The sequence below is a fragment of the Filobasidium floriforme genome (assembly GCF_021052385.1).
Source record: "Filobasidium floriforme strain CBS 6241 chromosome Unknown HD553scaffold_14, whole genome shotgun sequence".
In the NCBI taxonomy this organism is placed as follows: domain Eukaryota; kingdom Fungi; phylum Basidiomycota; class Tremellomycetes; order Filobasidiales; family Filobasidiaceae; genus Filobasidium; species Filobasidium floriforme.
The window spans coordinates 717,042-733,598 of record NW_025763635.1 but is presented as its reverse complement, the minus strand read 5'-3'; the positions used below and the strand labels follow the sequence as shown (position 1 = coordinate 733,598).

Sequence of the window (16,557 nt, the reverse complement as noted above, 5' to 3'; positions counted from 1 at the left end):
GGCTGATTTTATCGTTATGATATCGTCGCGTACGAGTCCAAAGTCTCCAAGATCTGAGATTGACTGTTAGAGCTATCCTTCTCGTTCTTTCGCTTGGTCTATAGGTCTAGCTGGTCGTCCTAGCTTGTATCGCAATCCGTCCTATTCCGATCTACTTGTTGGAACGAAATGAGGCTTGCAAACGTGCTTGCTTTCCTCTTGTATTACGGTGATGGCTGCGCGATGTTGAAACCGTGACTGCGATAAACCCGAATTCCAAGTACTGTTGCGACGATATCCCCTGATGAGCTAGCTATTAGCCTGTCGTGTCCTACCCCTCTCTTCGTATTTAACGAGATCGTTCTTGCTGTCGATCTGAATGTCGATCGTGCTGACAGAGTCGGGAAAGATAAGACGAGTGGGATAAAGCAAGCACAAGAGCAAGAGAGGTGATGATGATGATGATCCACCGGCGAAAAGATTACCCTTTTCGGTTATCCCCTCGACTCGACCTTTGGTGTGTCGGTGTGGTAGATGTCAACGATGTTGCGACGTCAAGGATCACTATGCGATTGTGGTTTGGCTATGTCAAGAAGTGAAAGGGGAAGGGGATGGCTGTGTGTGTGCAGTGAGGTCGCCAAGCCAGGTCGCTCGTGATCTGATTGATGGAATTGATGGGTCTGATGCCTGATGCTCCTCTGCCGTCTCACGAAACGCGATGATGGCATGAATGGAATTTGATCAGATCCTCCTCCTGCCTCCTGCCTCTTCTGCTGGCCGCCGTATAGGCCGTGCCGCGCCAACCAACCAACCCGCGTGGCATCGCTTTCCATCACTTCGTTCCTGCCCCCCGACCTGCCTGCCTGCTGCTGCTTCGGTCGGCGTTTTTCTTCGATTACGTACCCCTTTGGAAAGGGTTGAGTGATCTTCTACCCGACACCCTCCTTCTATTCGGCGAAACCCTACACAGCAGCCTCGCGCGCGCAAGAGAGAGGGAAAGGGGGAGGATGGCAAGGATTTCCCTTCTTGGCGATCTCGTTCGTCTGTTCGTCTTCGATCGGAGACTTTTTTGGATGTTGGGTACCGTCAGCAATCCGCCACGGGATGTCAATAGTTCGACCTGCTCTACAAACCGCTGCTACAGTAAAGCAAAGTCCCTCAGAGCAAGAAACAGAAAGACAGCAACAACAAATCCCCGATCCCTTACATTACCGGCCCCTAGCGGCTGCCGAATGCTCAACGCGACCGCAACCGAGCCTCTACCGTTCTGTCTTCCTACGCGACCCGGTTCAGAAACGTGTTCAGGATGTCGACCTTGGTTCGGCTCGTCTCGCGTCTTGCACTTCGCGTCTTAGAACCAAGACCTCGCCTTGGGCCTAAATTCTCGTCTAGGCGTTCAGATTCAGATGATGGGTTGGTTGCATGGCTATATGAAAATCCAGATCGGATCTTGTATCCCACCCATCTACTTCACTGCGAACCTCCCCACCCACCCCCCTCCCTTCCAATCGTACTGCGGCGTACCTATCGTCGTAATCGCAGTAACACGGGCTAATCAAGGTTCATCGAACGAACCTCCCCCGCATGCCGAAAAGATCGAGATGCCGAAGATCAATGCGTTCCGAGATTCCAGGAGGGCGCTTCTGCTGTCGTCCTCGCAAGCGTACAGTGTGTACAGTAAGCGATGGCGGTGCGGTAGTAGTGACGTAGTACTGTAGTATCGTGGGTGCAGTTGAGGTCGAAGGTGATCGGAAGTACAGTAGATCGTCCATCAACCAAGTCATGAACAGGTCCGCTACGATCTCCAATGTCCCCCCTCTACCCCGTATCCCATTTCTGGAAAGAAAGGACCTTGGCTCCTTCTGTATATGATTTCGCCCTTCGCGGCTTCAGCTGCCTGGAGAGATGATGTCTCAAACTGCATATCATCCCACAAGGGAAGATGACTGGGAAAGTCGTTCTCGGTCAATCCCGTGAACCGCGAAAGAACCGGATCCGTGATAGGCGCGGCCGAGCCGAGGTTCCGAGTCAATCTCCCTCGTTTTTCGCCACTACTACCTCTCGCAACCATATAAAACTTGCTGGGAGCATGGAGTCCACCTTGAGACAGGGAGTCCCTTCAAGACGCGTCCCGATGACCGCGACCCCATACTAGCCACTCATAGACTCACAGTTGACATGGCGCAGCTGCTACACGTACAAGATGTGCAAGACGTTTCCGTGGTCGGCGTGCACGTCGTTTCGTGTCGCACACCTGGCGTCATTTCGGACTTGCCGAACCCATTCCGACTGGGTCCTCTGGAACAGCTCGGAGATGTCATCATCCCTATCAACTCGGTCTTCGTCTACAGGCGGCCGAACGTCAATGCCAATCTGGTGCGTGACGAGTTCATGCCGATAGGTCGCCTTCAGCACGCGCTGGAAGGTCTGCTCGACCATTATCCTCATCTTACCGGGCGGATTACCGTCAATCCGGATGACGGGCGTTGGTCGATCTGGCAGATGGGATCGGGAGTCCACCTTGTCGAAGCGACCTGTACGGGTCCTCTAGGGTTCGCCTCGTCCGATTCGCAAGACATTCGCAATGATACTCGTCCAGGTCGGATCTTGAACCTGCCTGCGGGGGGCAACGGTTTGTTCCCGCACCTCGAGCTCGATCCGGTCGAGGTGATGAGAGGTCCCATCTTGATCATCCAGCATACAAGGTTCTCTTGCGGTTCCGTCGCCCTCGGCATCCGGATCACGCACAAGGTCTGCGATGCTGAAGGGTACTTCCAGTTGGTCCGGGATCTCTCGGCCATCTACCGCTCGCCAACTTGCTCGAGCGACGTCGTCGAACGGCCGCATATTCTCTCTTACCTACACGATCTGAACAGAGAGACATGCAGTGCGAACGAATTGTCACGCATTTTGGCTTTTCGACCGACGTTGTTCCAATTGAATGATGAGCCAGAGGACCGTGCTTCAGAATCGCTTCTCGAAGCCAAGGATTCAGTTCGACCAGCACCTGGCCATGTCGTTCCGCCCGTGTCGGGGCGGTTTTATCACATATCGAGCGATCAGCAAAGGCTGCTGAAATCGATGGCTACGCTCCCGCAAGGTGATGGCTGGATTTCCACGTTCGAAGCGCTGTCAGCGCTGCTGTATCAGTCAATACACAAAGCGAGGATGTCGCTTCGCCGATATCAGGACCAGGCTACGGAAGTCCTCGCACCTCTCTCAAGACCCGACTTCCTTACATCGGTCAATGTGCGGACTCGACTGGACTTGCCCGATCGGTATTTCCCCAATGCCCCGGTTTGCGTTTCAACCCACCTAGAACCCGACGTCCTGGCCAGGATCCCGCTCTGGCAGGTGGCCCAACGGATCCACGAAATCGTTCGGAGTCAGGCCATCACGTCCGGGACCGAACTCCGAGAGACGATGCGATGGATTCAGCTGCAACCCGACAAGAGCAAAATCAAACAGGAATTCATCTTTGGCAACGGAAGTTTCATGATCAGCCAGTGGCACAAGTTTGACATGTACAGCGCTGCTTTCGATAACGAGCCCGATCTCGTATCGCCGCCTTTCACTGCGATCTCCCTAATCGACGGTCTGACGTATGTCCTTCCGGCCGAGGATAGGTCGCCAACCGCGGACAAGGGCGCTTTCGTATGCAATCTATCCTTGGCTAATCCTCTCTGGGACGTGCTCGAGCAAGACCCGGTATTTTCTAGGTGAGAAGCATGTTGTCGCAGCTGATACGGTGCACCAGGCTGACAGCCATACATTTGCTGGGAATAGTATCTTCGTAAGGTCTATGTCGAGTGCATCACCATAAGATCCTTCTTGCAGTGCCTTTCGTTCTTTTTGGCCTGTCTGTATAGATCATTTTGATCACATCCAGCATGGTGTGATACCCGGCAGGATTCCAGTCCGGATGATCCGACTGCGGAAGCCCACATTTCACAGCGTTCAGCGAGGTTGTCGCACACCACTATGTTCCGTAGTCCTCGCTTGCGGTCAACCCCAGTGACTTTTACTGGCACAAGTGCCTCATCACGGTGAAGCGTAAATGCAAGCGCTGTCTGCTGGCTAATGTTCCTGGAATCCGTCGTCAGCGTTTCAATTCAAAATTATACCTGAAACAAGATCACAACTCACCTCTCTGACCCGTTTAAATTTCCGCACATCCTGCTGCCGAAAGTTCCTTCCTCATCGATCAACCCCGACCCACATCTTGGCCGCATCATACAAACCCAGGTAGATACCCCCAGCGACCATGACCGCGCCCGTCCTCGGTCCTGTTCCCTTGAACAGCGCCGCCAGCCCTTCATTCTTGTACAGATCTACTATACGAGGGTAGAGAGAGGTAGATTGTAGGGATTGGAGTGGGTCCGCATGCGATTTCTGCCGGGGTTGATGCAGAACGTCCATCAGCCTCGATATCGTAAGGATCGGTCCGAGAGAAATGTAACGAAAACTCACCTTGGCTTCAAGCATGATCCTCGTCCGAACAACATCTACCGGCTGAGTGACAAGACTCGCCACCCCACCTCCTATACTTCCCGCCAACGCCGAATGCACGGCCGTCGCTTCTCCGTCCCCCTTTTCGCTTGGGAACCGGTGGGCAAGGACCTTCTTGAAATATTCATACAGGGGAAACTGCGTGATGGTGAACGGGATCTACGGCATATCGACTTAACGTATGAGATTCTTTTCTCCATTTCAGTCGCCAATCATTCAACTCATGACTTACATCCCTCGCCAAAGTCCCCCCGTACCCCCTCCAAAACCCCTTCAACCCCTCGTTACGCCAGACCATCCTCAGACTCTTTCTAAGCGTCGTATCAGCTCCATAAGCGGCGGTCTGGGTGCGTGACTTGATGATCTCTAGGGGAAGGCGGATTACTACGGAGACCTGATAGAGTCAGAGTCAAGGGAGTGTTATCATCCGTATCGAGTCAGCCTGCAAACTCTTTCAGAGAGAACATCAAATCGGCTCACGATCTCCGCTCCCATACTAGAGACCAGATGATTAGCTGCCGGAGCCTGTTCCAGGACGTCTATGTTCCTCGGTAACGTCCTTTTTAGGTATTCGTATGTCGTGAAAAAGGCGGCGGCTGTATTCCGGATCGAGGGTAGGTGAACGTGCCGGCGAGTAGCAGGAGGAGTAAGCGAATGACGAGAAAGAGGAAAAGGAAACGAGAAGGAAGAAGCAACGGCTGGTCAGCTTTAGCGAACCCCAGCTCTAAGTTGACCACGACCTTTAGACTCACCTCCCGGTCCACTCCCCACGACGACGCTCCCAACCCCCTTCCAAACCCCTTTGAACCCTCCATTCTTCCAGAATCCTTCTTTAGCTTGTAACCTGATCTTTATCGTATCTAGTGGGTAGAAGATGAGGTCTGTAGATGTTCCTGCTATTAGGGATGCCTATGGGAAGGGGTCCGGGGTTCGGGGTGCGGACGAGATGAAGTGGTGCACACGAAGTGGGATCAGGGTGTACAGAGACAGAACGGCAAGGTTTCGAAGTTAGCGACCGTCTTTCCAGCACGAATAGACAGTTGAATCGGCAAGTGATCTTACGGAAAGTGCTTGTGAGAACGTCGTTGGATTTCGAGAGTCGGTCTTCTTGGAAGGAGCCATGTCTGCTAGTGCTTGGTGTTCTGTTATCTGTAGCTACAGGTCGTCCTGTAGATGCCTAAGCTATTGACCTTTAGACTATCGGCTCTGGATCCCTTCGCGATGCAGTTGAGGTCCCACAATCTATATGGAGACCCGATTTAAGTATGCAGTTGGTTACATTTTGTGAAAGTCGAAGGTCGAACGATGACGTAACCGATTTTCGCTGCTGTTGACAAAGTAAACAGCGAAGTCTGATGCCGAACGGATGCCGGACCACGCGCGTTTCTGTGTTTCAGATCTCAGATCAATGCTTACGTGCTGCGACACGGTCGTTCATCAGCGAAATCGATACGAGGTTCGATACCTGAGGAAGACTTTGGGGAGGCCGAGCTAGTTGAAGAAGTACGACCAGCACGATCCGACCATCTGCTCGGGCGGTGAATCACCCCACGACCATAAGAGCGACGTGGCAAGACCGAAGACGCTAGACCGATAAAACGCGTACGTGACGCGTCTTCGTCGATCGATTCCCTGATCACTGATCTGATCAGTCCTGTTCGCTCGTCGCTCTTTGCGTGTTGCCCCACGTCAAAAATTTGATGGGATCAGTCTTTTGGCTCGGCCAGATCTCAAATGGCAATCGCGGATGTCGTGTTCATCGGATGCAAACATGGGAGGGGTGATTCAACCCTGGTCGCATCAGCATATATATATACGGCACATCAATCGATCCAGTCCGGGATTGTCAAAAGGTAAGCTGTAATACTACATATACACCGACATCACGTCTACCTGTGTTCCTATACAAGTCATCGTTCTCACGTCTTCAATCGTAGCATCTACATCCTACGAGCCGAATATCAATCATGGACGCACAAAGCAAGGAACAGAAAGGGGAACGATCGATCAAACCTTTGACCGCCGAGGAACTTGAACAACAGAAGCAGAAGGCCGACGTGAGCGTCTCTCTTAACAACCCAGAAGGAATCTAGTATGACCTTGGGTCCTGAATCTTCGTCTGAATGCTTTCAGGAGATAATGAAAGCCACGAGACTTAAATTGGTAGCCAAATACGGGGATTTGAGCGAAGATGATTTATGGGCACACTATTCACGCGAAGTGCTTGTGAAATGCGCACGAACGCAAGGTACGACGGGCGAACATGAAAACGTCATATTCACGTCACTGACAATGGTGTTAGACTTGGAGATGGAAACAGGAAAGATGAAGGTCGCTAGCCCAGATGAAAACCCGTCCAAAGGTAGGGTCCTTTGACACTAGCCTTAGCCACCGACGAGAACTGATGTTCGTCCATCCGCTTCGCTGTCACTATAGGCAGCTCTGTCCCGAAAGTCTTTGGCTTCCGCTTTTCTTCAGCTCACCACAACGCCGACACTTCCGCACCTGCTCCTACCAGCGTTCTTCCTCTCGCCTTCGGTCACTCTCCCTCCAGTACTACCTCCTCTCCTTCTACCACCGAAAACATACTCAATCCAGACATCTCCGACAAGGACCAAGAGAGGGTCATGCAGATGCGCCAATTCGATCACGAGAGATCCATGCAGGCCGACAGGCTCGAGCACGAGAAGGAGTTGATGAGGATGCGCTACGCCCATGAGACCAAACTACGTGAGGGCCAGATGGAGCTTTCAGAGAAGTACAAGCACGAACAAGCTTTGAAGAAGATCGAGTTGGAGCAGCAGCAGGCTATGAGGAGGATCGAATTGGATCACGCGAAGGATGTGAAGAGGGCGGAGGTGACGGACAATTACAAGCACGAGCAGGCTTTGAGGAGGATCGAATTGGAGCATGAGAAGGATATGAGAAAAGTGGAGTTGGAGCACGAACAGGTGATGAAGCGTTTCGTTTGGGAGAACGATCAGGTCAAGATGAAGTTGGGTACGGAGCTTGAGACTAGCCTGAAGCGAGTCCTTTCGGGACAAGAGGGAGGGATGAAAAAGTTAGATCTGGAACACGAACAAGGGTTGAAGAAGTTGGAGTTGAATCATGAGCAAGGGTTGAAGAGGTTGGAGCAAGAGGAGAGGATCAAGGAGAAAGAGTTGGCTCACGAGTGCGAAGTGAAGAAATTGGAGCTGTGGCACGTGGAAAGGGTCACCAAGGATAAAGAGGAACGTAACGATAGGATTGCGGAGGCGAAGCTGGATATCGGCCATGAGTCTGCCGATGATGAGGACGAGAAGCCCGATGAGTCTTCCTAGGTGAGCTGTCTCGTCCTCCCTCTCGCAAGTGCCAGTCGAGCTGAATCGCTTCAATATGATCAGGTTCACATCCCTGGGTCAATCCCGAATCGTCACATATTACAAGCCTTGAATTCTACCTTACGACCCCCACTCATTCGACCGGAAATCAGTTCTCGATCACGTCCATCGACCTTTCACGAATACAACCTCACACATACTCAGTAGACATACTTCCACGTCCTAAAGCTTATGGTTCAGCAATCTGTTGAGACATCTATGATTGTAATAAGTAAGCTTCATCGCAAGCTGTCGATCAAATTATGCTCAATCCCAGAAGTATCCCATTGCCAAACATGCGATATACCGGGGATCGGTCGCACGAGGACTCGAGACTGTGAGGTGGCACTGCGACGTCAGACATTGCAATCGATATTCACCGTCAACCACGACGAAGCATAAGCTCCAACGAACCTATCTTGTGCAAAGCCGATCGAGAAACCACTCCTTTATAGCCAGTGGACCTGTTCTATCCAAGCCAATTGACTGCTGTTCGAGTCCAGCAAACGATGGGTGCGACTGGAGCTGGCACCACCCCTAATATCTCTAGCACTCCTATTTCAGCTCATTGATCTCCTCTTGCATAACGGTTCTGATCGTCCGTGTGTCTCGGTTTCTCCTCCTCACTTTCCTTATCGAATGCGGATGAACAACGTCCGCCAACATGCCGAGATCATGTGACTACGCAAAGTACGATGGTTCTGATAATGATGAGGCTGATCATCCAGTCAATTCAACAGCAGCGATGCGGTCGAACACAGCACATCTTGTGCAGTAGGATCAAATGCTAAAACGCGGACTTCCTCGCGCTTTGCAGCATTGCTCTAGATACGGAGATACGGGACAAGGAAGATTACGAAACGCGTGCTTGGTAAACCCTACAGTATAGTATCAGCACAACAGCCGCTGAACGTCTCGTATCTATTCAAGGTGATGATGCAATTCGAGCAAAATCTGCTCTTAGATATTGGAGTCTACTTCTTTGCGCTCGCTTCGAAGGGAGGGATTGCAATGTCGAATTGGGGAGTTATGGGGCGCGACCTGTCCTGCTGTCATCCCCTACACGGAGGGTTTGGGTGAAAAGCCAGTCTTTCTGGCTAGCCGTTCCCGTGACTACCTATCAGATCCCCCCTTGACCTCGGATACAGCGCGAGTCGCCATCAGAGACCTTATGGAAGAACTTGGCTTCACCGGCGGAAAGGTCATGTTTCATGGATATCGCAAAGGGGAGTTGACTACTATAGTCGGTCGATGTTTTGGGACTGGTGTTCACTATCCGTGAGGCGTAATCGCAAGACGACGCCGCTTCTATTTTCCTCTTTTGGGTCTTCCGTATTGTCGAACTCAATATTGTGCTTCCCGTGAGCCGTTTGACGATCCGCTACAAAGGAGAGAGAGGTTACGACAACCGTACATGGGCCAATATTCTTGGAACGAGGAATGAATGTAGCGCTTATTATATGCGTTTGCTGCTGATCTCGGTGGAGGCAAACGCTAGGATGGCGACGTTCGAAGTTAGTCGCTCCAATAGTTCGCGATGTATTCTGGTGTGAGAGTTGGCAAAAGACCTCGTGATGTGTGGCCCGCCTAAATCCCAAATCATGATAACAGATACAACATCGGTAAACGAAAATACTTGTTACAAGTCTTTCCTTCTCGAACGTATTCAAACTGCTGCCCTTCTGCGAATTCCGCCTACGTTGGCAAGAAGACATCTACTAGGGAGCATATTCAAACCATACCTGTATTCGGACGGATGTCTTGAGTCGTTCGACTGAACACTCGTCCAGGCGCACCGGGCATCCAGCAAATGTCATCTGATGACCGCCTAATTCGGCTTGACGTTTGGTCTGTCCCACGGGTGACACGATTTCAACGAGCCTTTCGATCTGGTCAGCTTCAGGTCGGCCAAAGCCCTCGAGAGTAACGTTACCCCGGTCGAACCTGCTGTATTGAGTGTATTCATCGTACTTGTCGTCGAACCGCCATCGCCAAGGATCATCCAGCCCCATATTATCCTCATCCGGTCGATGAGCTTTGAACACCTGAGACCGCTGCTTCATGTCTGGACTGGAATTTTCCCAAACTGTCTCGAGAATGACTTTGACAAGCTCAGCCAACTTTGCGGTTTCGTCCTCTCCTTGACTCCCCTTGGTCTTCCTTTCGGAGTTGTTTCCTGAGGATACGGTGGGATCAAGTGTGTCGTCTTGTGAGTGTTGAGAGGTGGCATCAGACTTGTGATCTTTGGTCGGAAGGGAAGGTGTTTGCATGTTTCAATCCAACTCTTGGAGTACTTGACTTGTCTTCTTGTAGTTGATAGATAGTGAAGGGAGGAGATGATGCTTCCTGTAAACGATACGGCGAATGCCTTTCCCGATCGATACCCTCATCTGCCTCTGTATATATACACACACCGGCCCAGCTTCTCAAAGGGTTAACGCCATTCATGCCTTGCTTACTCCTTTCATGCCTCACGAGGAAGGGAAGCGACTAGCGGTTTGGCATCAGACATTGAAACTATCGCAATTGGCGGTGACGTAAAATGACGTTATGAGAACGCCACAGTGACGTCTGATGCGGGCGTAAGCGCAATCGACTGCCCGCATCAATCAGATCAATCAGTCCTTTTCGATACTCGAGTTGTTCAGGAACCATCAGATACATCAGAAAAAAGTTCGATCCCCATCAATCCAATCAACTCATCATCACACAAGATTGCGTACGTAATCGGATCAGCTCGCCTGACAACGTTGTCCGTCCATATCGAACGTGAGTGACTTCATCGAATCCCTCGCCTTCGGCATCTTCTCCGAAATCCTCATCTGACAAGGTTTTACTTCGTAGCTACTCTTCATCATACATACCCTTGTCTCCTATACCATCGCCAGTTCCATTCCACCTACGAAACATGTTCAGCTTGATCGATCAAGTGAGTACTGGTCCGGATTCGCAATCGTACTTCGCTGACTAGACCCATCTCGTTCGATGTCATTCTATGCTAGATGCATCAAGAACAAATCCGAATCAACAAGGTCGAGGAGACGTTGAAGCAGTTGAGAGCCGCCAACCAGCGAATCCGAACCAATCATCCCGACGATGAGGTCCACATCGATTCTGCTCCTAAGCGTAGGAGAGTCGAAGGTAAGTCCGATCTGGGCTAACGATCCGTCATCATCGATCTGATCGTATATCACCTGTTTCTGCATCGTAGAAGACGGTGAATGGGTCCTTGCCGACCGAGCCCCTACGCCCATGGCCATCCCCGCACCTCCCGCCCCCGAACACCCCGCCCCCGTTGTCGAGAGCCCCTTGCTTTCTCCTCCCGACAGCCCGTTTTACACTCCGGCCAGTCCCCAGTTCTCGCCCGACACTCCCGACTATCAGTATCGGCCTATCCGCAACTCGACTCCCTTCAACCCTCCCGACATCCCCTCCCACTCTCCCTTTGGCGGGAACGCTACCATCTACCGGTCTTTCAGCCCCGATACCGGTTCTGAGAACGCTAACGACAATCACCGCTACACCCCCATGGAAACTCCATCCGGAAATCCCCACTACTACTATTACCCTCGATCCGCTCCCGGTCCTGGCGCTGGCCCCGACCATTACACTGGACTCGGCTCTCACCTTGCGCCTGGTCCTGGAGCTGGCCGGGAAGACGATCTTCTCCCTCGAATCCATCGCCCCCTCGGTAGTGCTCGTCCCAAAGCTGCTGCCCGAGCCTCTCACGCCGCTCCTCTGACCGGCGCTGGTGCTGGCACTCATATCAATGCCGTTTCCGCCGCTGCTACCGCCCCCGGTATCGAAGCGAGTGGACGAGCCAGCGACCCCATCGATATCCGCTCGCCCGTCGAGATCGATCATCATCTCGCTAGGACCATGCGAGCGGGTCATACCCCTGGTCCCAGGCTTGCCCCGATCAACTTCGGTAACCAAGGTCGAATCCAAGGAGGAAGGCTCTCCCCGTTCGTCTTCGGTGGCAACGGCCCGATCGTCCACCAGCAGCACCAAGAACAACCTAGGCCTGCCCCTTTCATTTTCGGTGGCAACATCCCCGCCAACCGAAACCATGAAGAAGAACAAGGACATGAACAAGCCAGACCCGTCCAGTTCGACTTCGCGGTCAGGGCCCATGATCACGAGCAGGCCAGGGTCCTTCAAGCCGACAGGCTCCAGCACGAGAAGGACATGGTGGCTATTCGCTTCAAGTACGAGAGAAAACTTGTCGCCGATAGGCACTTGCACGAGAGAAGGATGCTCAAGGACAGACATGATCATGAACTCCGAAAGCTGGAGCTCGTCAACCAGGTCTTCCAGAACGAGCACGACTAAGCCGAGACTTGGGTAGGTCTTGCCGTCTTATTGCCGTTCATCTTTGACACGTAAGCCGAGCTAACACGTTCGAATACCGATTCGAATCGACATTATCATTATCATTACAGGCGCACATCGCTCCGGTCAATCGCCAGCATCGGGCTAGAGCACTTCCTCTAACAAGGCATCTGTAGCCTGATCATCCGCTATTATCCCTTCTACCGGTGTCCCTGTACCCGTTCCCGTCCCGGGAGTCTCCGTCTCGGTCACTTTGGCCTTTCTTTTCCGTTTGGCTTTGGGTTTCTCTCCATCTGCCACTACGACTGTCGATGCTGTAAATACAAAAAAAAAGTCTTTCTTGTCAGCGCGCTGCGTCTTTCAGTTGCATAATATTGAATCAAATGTCTTGTCGACTCACCTTCCCCACCTTCTTCGACGTCCGCCTTCTTCTTCCTCACCCGTTTCGGTTTGATCTCTACGCCATCCTCGTCGACAGTAACCGCTGCAGTTTTACGTTTCTTTGCCTTGGCTGGCTTGTCGCCCGCGGCATCTTCAACAACCGCCTGCTTCTTGACAGCGTTGCCAAAGAAGTTGTCGTCGTCCTGATCACCTCCACCGCCGAAGAGCGGGTTGCCGACATCGGTAGCCATACCATGGCCTCGAGAGAAACCGCCAGCGAGAGCGCCAGTGTCCTGGGAATAGCAAAAGACATCAGCACTCTTGAATTTCGTGTTCAGGATCGACGTCCAGACTCACATCCTCATCATCCAGCAACATCGACACGATCTCCTTGCCGCTGTTGACTTCGGCGACGCTCTTGTTTCCTACAACGATATCCTGCACGTCCTTCTTGTTCCTTGCCAGATGCAGCATTCGCTCTTCGACCGTGCCCTTACAGATCAGACGGTAGACCGTAACTTGTCGAGTCTGACCCACTCGATGAGCTCGGTCCATGGCTTGCGAGTCGTTCGAGGGGTTCCAGTCGTGTTCATCTGTATGTCTCACGTCAGTTCTGGAACACAGAGGATGAAATACTCGAGGAGACTCACAGAAGATGACGGTATCGGCGGCTGTCAAATTGATACCGAGACCTCCTGCTCGAGTACTGAGCATGAATACGAAGATATCCGGGCTATCCAGATTTCTAATCAGTACCAATGTCCTCAAGCACAGCCAAACCTCGCCAACTCACTTGGTCTGATAGGCATTGACCATATCTCGCCTCTCGCCCAGCTGAGTAGAACCATCCAACCGCACGTAACGGTGCTGTCGGTATGACAGGAACTCTTCGAACAGGTCCATCATCTTGGTCATCTGGAAGTAGACCAAGACACGATGTCCGCCTTCCTTGAGCTCGCGAAGCAAGAGATCCATCCGAAGGAGTTTGGCCGAATCGACCATCAGACGTTTGGCATTTGGGAAAGCCATCGACGGGAGTGGCAATTGTTGAGTGGGCGATTCGCCGATCAAACCCAACGGTGGCAAGTTGGGTACGCTTTCGCGTGCCTTTTCCAACAGGACCTCGTCATCGGCCAGAGGTCCGGGAAGACCAAACAGGATGAGCCGGTCAGCCTCGCTCAGACGTTGTTGCTCCTGGTTGACGATAAATGATCGACTCGCGCAAGTCATGTGCACAGGGGGAGCGACGGCGTCTTCGACAACGAAGCGGGCCTCCTTGCGTGTCAGGAATGATCGATCGTGAAGGACATCGATAGCAGGTCGAGGGGCTTGCTTAGTATCGATCTTGAAGAATTGATAGTATCCTGGCAACCTTTGTTCCTCTGGATCCTCGAACAGCGAATTGCGGTCGTACTTCCAGCCAGCGGTAGGTAAAGGCGCGTTGACAGGCGACCAGATGTTGAACAGGTTCTTTAGATATCTAGTGTCGAAACCTGCCAAAGACTTCTCGCCCGGTCTGGACAGGATGCCTCCATCTTCCCAAATCAACTTGGGCAAGCTGAACTCGATTGGATTGCGACAGCTGTCGGGGCAATAGAGCTCCTTTTGTCGAATCAGCTCGCCGCTTCCGCTGAATGTGCCGAATGCCAGCGGAGAAACGACGTCCGGCCGTTGAAACAGGTCGGGGTGGTTGCAGACTTTTCGGAACTGCATGACAATGTTGAGCAAGACGTTGGTTTTGGCGGCCGAGTCTGATCCTGCGCTTGCCTGCGCAAGGAACGCCTTGATCGAGGCGTCGGAGCGAAGCATTCGATACATCGCCTTCTGCCGAGAGCTAAGGTCGACCAGGATGTCCTTCTCGATTTTGTCTCCCAATTCGCTCTGTACGTTCTTTTTTATTCGTCGCAACATGAACGGTCGCAACACGTCGTGTAGACGTCGAAGCTGCTGCGTTCCCAAAGTAGAATCGCCCTGGCCGGCGACACCCTCAATTCCCTTGGAGAACCACTCGGTGAAATCCGTCAACGAGGTGAAAAGATCGGGCATGATGAAATGCAGCAAGGCCCAAAGTTCTGTAAGAGGAGAGTCATCAGTCACGGTGTCTCTCGCCTCTGCGCCGCTCAACTCACCTGTCATCGAGTTTTGAATCGGTGTACCCGTCAACAGCAACCGATTCCGGGTCTTGAGCGACAGCAGCGTGGTCCAACGCAAACTCGAACTGTTCTTGACCGCCTGAGCCTCGTCCAGGATCATATACTGCCAGCGGACCTTGTGGAAGTAGGCATGGTCCTGAACCGCCATATCGTAGCTCGTAACGACCAAGTGAAAGGGAGCATCCTCGGTGTAGACGATCGACTTGCGGTTCCAATCGCGTCGCAAGACTTGACGGTCCGAAGGTTTCCCCCAGTATGGGATCGCCTTGAGTTTGGGTACGAATCGGGTCAACTCTTGCTGCCAGTTGTGTACCGTCGACGTGGGAGCCACGACCAGGAAGGGACCCCAGATGTTTTGCGTTTCGGCCAGCCAGGCTAGCAATGAAATCGATTGAATAGTCTATAGCAAAATAGAACCGGGTCAGTTATCTGCGATAACGATTGATAGCGATCTTCCGGATCACCTTTCCGAGACCCATCTCATCTGCCAAGATACCGTTGATACCGTTCTCATAGAGATGCGCCAACCAGGAAAGTCCTTTGACCTGATACTCCTTGAGTTGGGCTTGCAGCATCTTGGGCTGGGTGACGGTGCTTCGGACGCCGGCACCCAACGGATTTTGGAAGTCGAGCGATTCGGACGTGACTGAACCATGACAAACAGCATTTCCATCAGGATCATATGGTCGACAGCAAAGTAGAGCCAGCACGTACGTTGCTCATCGACGTTGCCTTTGGCAGCCATTGCTGCTTGTCTCTCTGCTTGCACCTGCTTATCAAAGGCCGCCGCTTCACGTCGCTTCTTGCCCATGATGGCACGGGCTCGAGCAGCCGCTCGTTGTTTGGCAACTTCGTCCGACACGTCCGGGTCGTGATCTGTAAGCGTGGAAGGGGTAAGCGGGAGCGTCGAAACCCGGCATTGAGCAACATCTCCGCTCACCATCCTCGTTGACCTCGATATCGGCCTCGTCAAAGTCTTCATCGATGTCCATGTCATCTTCCGCGTCCGGACCCATAGTGTTTGGATCCACTGCCGTGTCATTACTGTCCATAGCATCGTCGGCTGTATCAATCCGGTCATTAGGGTGGTATCGAAGCGGTCGTTCACGCGATCGACACTTACTCTTGATCTTCTTGAGCATGAGCTTGCTGTACGTCTCCCCGCTATCTAGCAAGAACTGCAAACGCTTTGCAGCTCGAGCCTTTTCACGAGCGGCCTCGTCTGCCTTGGCCTTTTCGATCGCTTCCCGTTCGGCGCGTTTCCGCTGCTCGATCTCTTCCTTTTCGTTCTTCTTCCAGTACGCAGCGGCCTGTCGGAAAAGGAAGAAAAGATTAGCGGACAGCATATCGCTGTACAAGTCATCATGCTGCTTACATCTCTTGCAGCCTTTCTTGCTCGGGCCTGAACTTCCTTGGGCGTCGAATATGGCCGCTGTACCCATCGCTTCTGCTGTCGCACGGCAATGCCACAGAGCTTGCGCGCGTTCTCGACCTTTGTCGCTAACGAGGTGTCCATGTGCTTGCAAACCTGCAAGAAACAGCGTCAGATCGACTGATTGCCAGGAGTCTACACAGCGAGACCTACTGGAGGAATCTGGTTTGTTACGATATCTTTCCAAATCGAGGCTCTCATCAGCTCCGCCTTGAGATAACGCGCTCGTGCGACACGCTCAGTGATTACGGCGTCCGGCTGATCGAATTGCAGGAATTCAGACATCGGGATGACGACCGGGGCATCTTCCACGGGCTCTGGTTCCGGTTCGGGCTCGGGCGCAGGCTCAAACTCAGCCTCGGCTTCGAGCATAGACTCGCGCCTGAGACTAATATCTTGCTGATGGGCTGGT

The 16,557-nt window shown here is 52.5% G+C and overlaps 5 protein-coding genes across 5 annotated transcripts; 3 read left to right on the top strand and 2 right to left on the bottom strand.

Annotated features, from left to right (window-relative positions):
- Window positions 1-1,043: 1,043 nt before the first annotated feature.
- Window positions 1,044-4,029, top strand: HD553DRAFT_335945 (transferase family-domain-containing protein; the record flags this gene model as incomplete). The annotated part of the gene is made up of 5 exons (XM_046182217.1): window positions 1,044-1,297; window positions 1,372-1,656; window positions 2,090-3,698; window positions 3,766-3,772; window positions 3,889-4,029. Exons 1-5 carry the CDS (start codon window positions 1,084-1,086, stop codon window positions 4,027-4,029), a joined length of 2,256 nt encoding a protein of 751 aa, XP_046035823.1. The 5' UTR covers window positions 1,044-1,083.
- Window positions 4,030-4,078: 49 nt separating this feature from the next.
- On the bottom strand, window positions 4,079-5,610 carry HD553DRAFT_329143 (putative S-adenosylmethionine transporter; the record flags this gene model as incomplete). Its single annotated transcript, XM_046181907.1, has 7 exons — window positions 4,079-4,103; window positions 4,199-4,371; window positions 4,450-4,647; window positions 4,721-4,882; window positions 4,969-5,084; window positions 5,241-5,397; window positions 5,551-5,610. The coding sequence occupies 7 exons, from the start codon at window positions 5,608-5,610 to the stop codon at window positions 4,079-4,081; spliced, it is 891 nt and encodes a 296-aa protein (XP_046035822.1).
- Window positions 5,611-6,372: 762 nt separating this feature from the next.
- On the top strand, window positions 6,373-8,126 carry HD553DRAFT_313530 (uncharacterized protein). The gene is made up of 5 exons (XM_046180246.1): window positions 6,373-6,545; window positions 6,622-6,736; window positions 6,809-6,850; window positions 6,925-7,808; window positions 7,872-8,126. Exons 1-4 carry the CDS (start codon window positions 6,456-6,458, stop codon window positions 7,806-7,808), a joined length of 1,131 nt encoding a protein of 376 aa, XP_046035821.1. The 5' UTR covers window positions 6,373-6,455; the 3' UTR covers window positions 7,872-8,126.
- A 2,419-nt stretch (window positions 8,127-10,545) lies between these two features.
- Window positions 10,546-12,179, top strand: HD553DRAFT_357635 (uncharacterized protein; the record flags this gene model as incomplete). Its single annotated transcript, XM_046183880.1, has 4 exons — window positions 10,546-10,616; window positions 10,692-10,776; window positions 10,850-10,988; window positions 11,059-12,179. Coding segments are annotated over 4 exons (1,416 nt in total), but the record flags the coding sequence as incomplete, so codon positions are not given.
- Window positions 12,180-12,478: 299 nt separating this feature from the next.
- On the bottom strand, window positions 12,479-16,059 carry HD553DRAFT_329142 (SNF2 family N-terminal domain-containing protein; the record flags this gene model as incomplete). The annotated part of the gene is made up of 9 exons (XM_046181906.1): window positions 12,479-12,853; window positions 12,918-13,153; window positions 13,211-13,293; window positions 13,354-14,632; window positions 14,690-15,113; window positions 15,178-15,359; window positions 15,428-15,562; window positions 15,654-15,776; window positions 15,837-16,059. The coding sequence occupies 9 exons, from the start codon at window positions 16,057-16,059 to the stop codon at window positions 12,479-12,481; spliced, it is 3,060 nt and encodes a 1,019-aa protein (XP_046035819.1).
- Window positions 16,060-16,557: the final 498 nt, after the last annotated feature.

Coding starts and splice junctions, on each gene's coding strand:
- HD553DRAFT_313530 (XM_046180246.1), top strand. CDS start 6,456: ATGGACGCACAAAGCAAGGAACAGAAAGGGGAACGATCGATCAAACCT. Junction 6,737..6,808: donor GAAATGCGCACGAACGCAAG/GTACGACGGGCG, acceptor AGATGGAAACAG/GAAAGATGAAGGTCGCTAGC. Junction 6,851..6,924: donor AGATGAAAACCCGTCCAAAG/GTAGGGTCCTTT, acceptor CTGTCACTATAG/GCAGCTCTGTCCCGAAAGTC.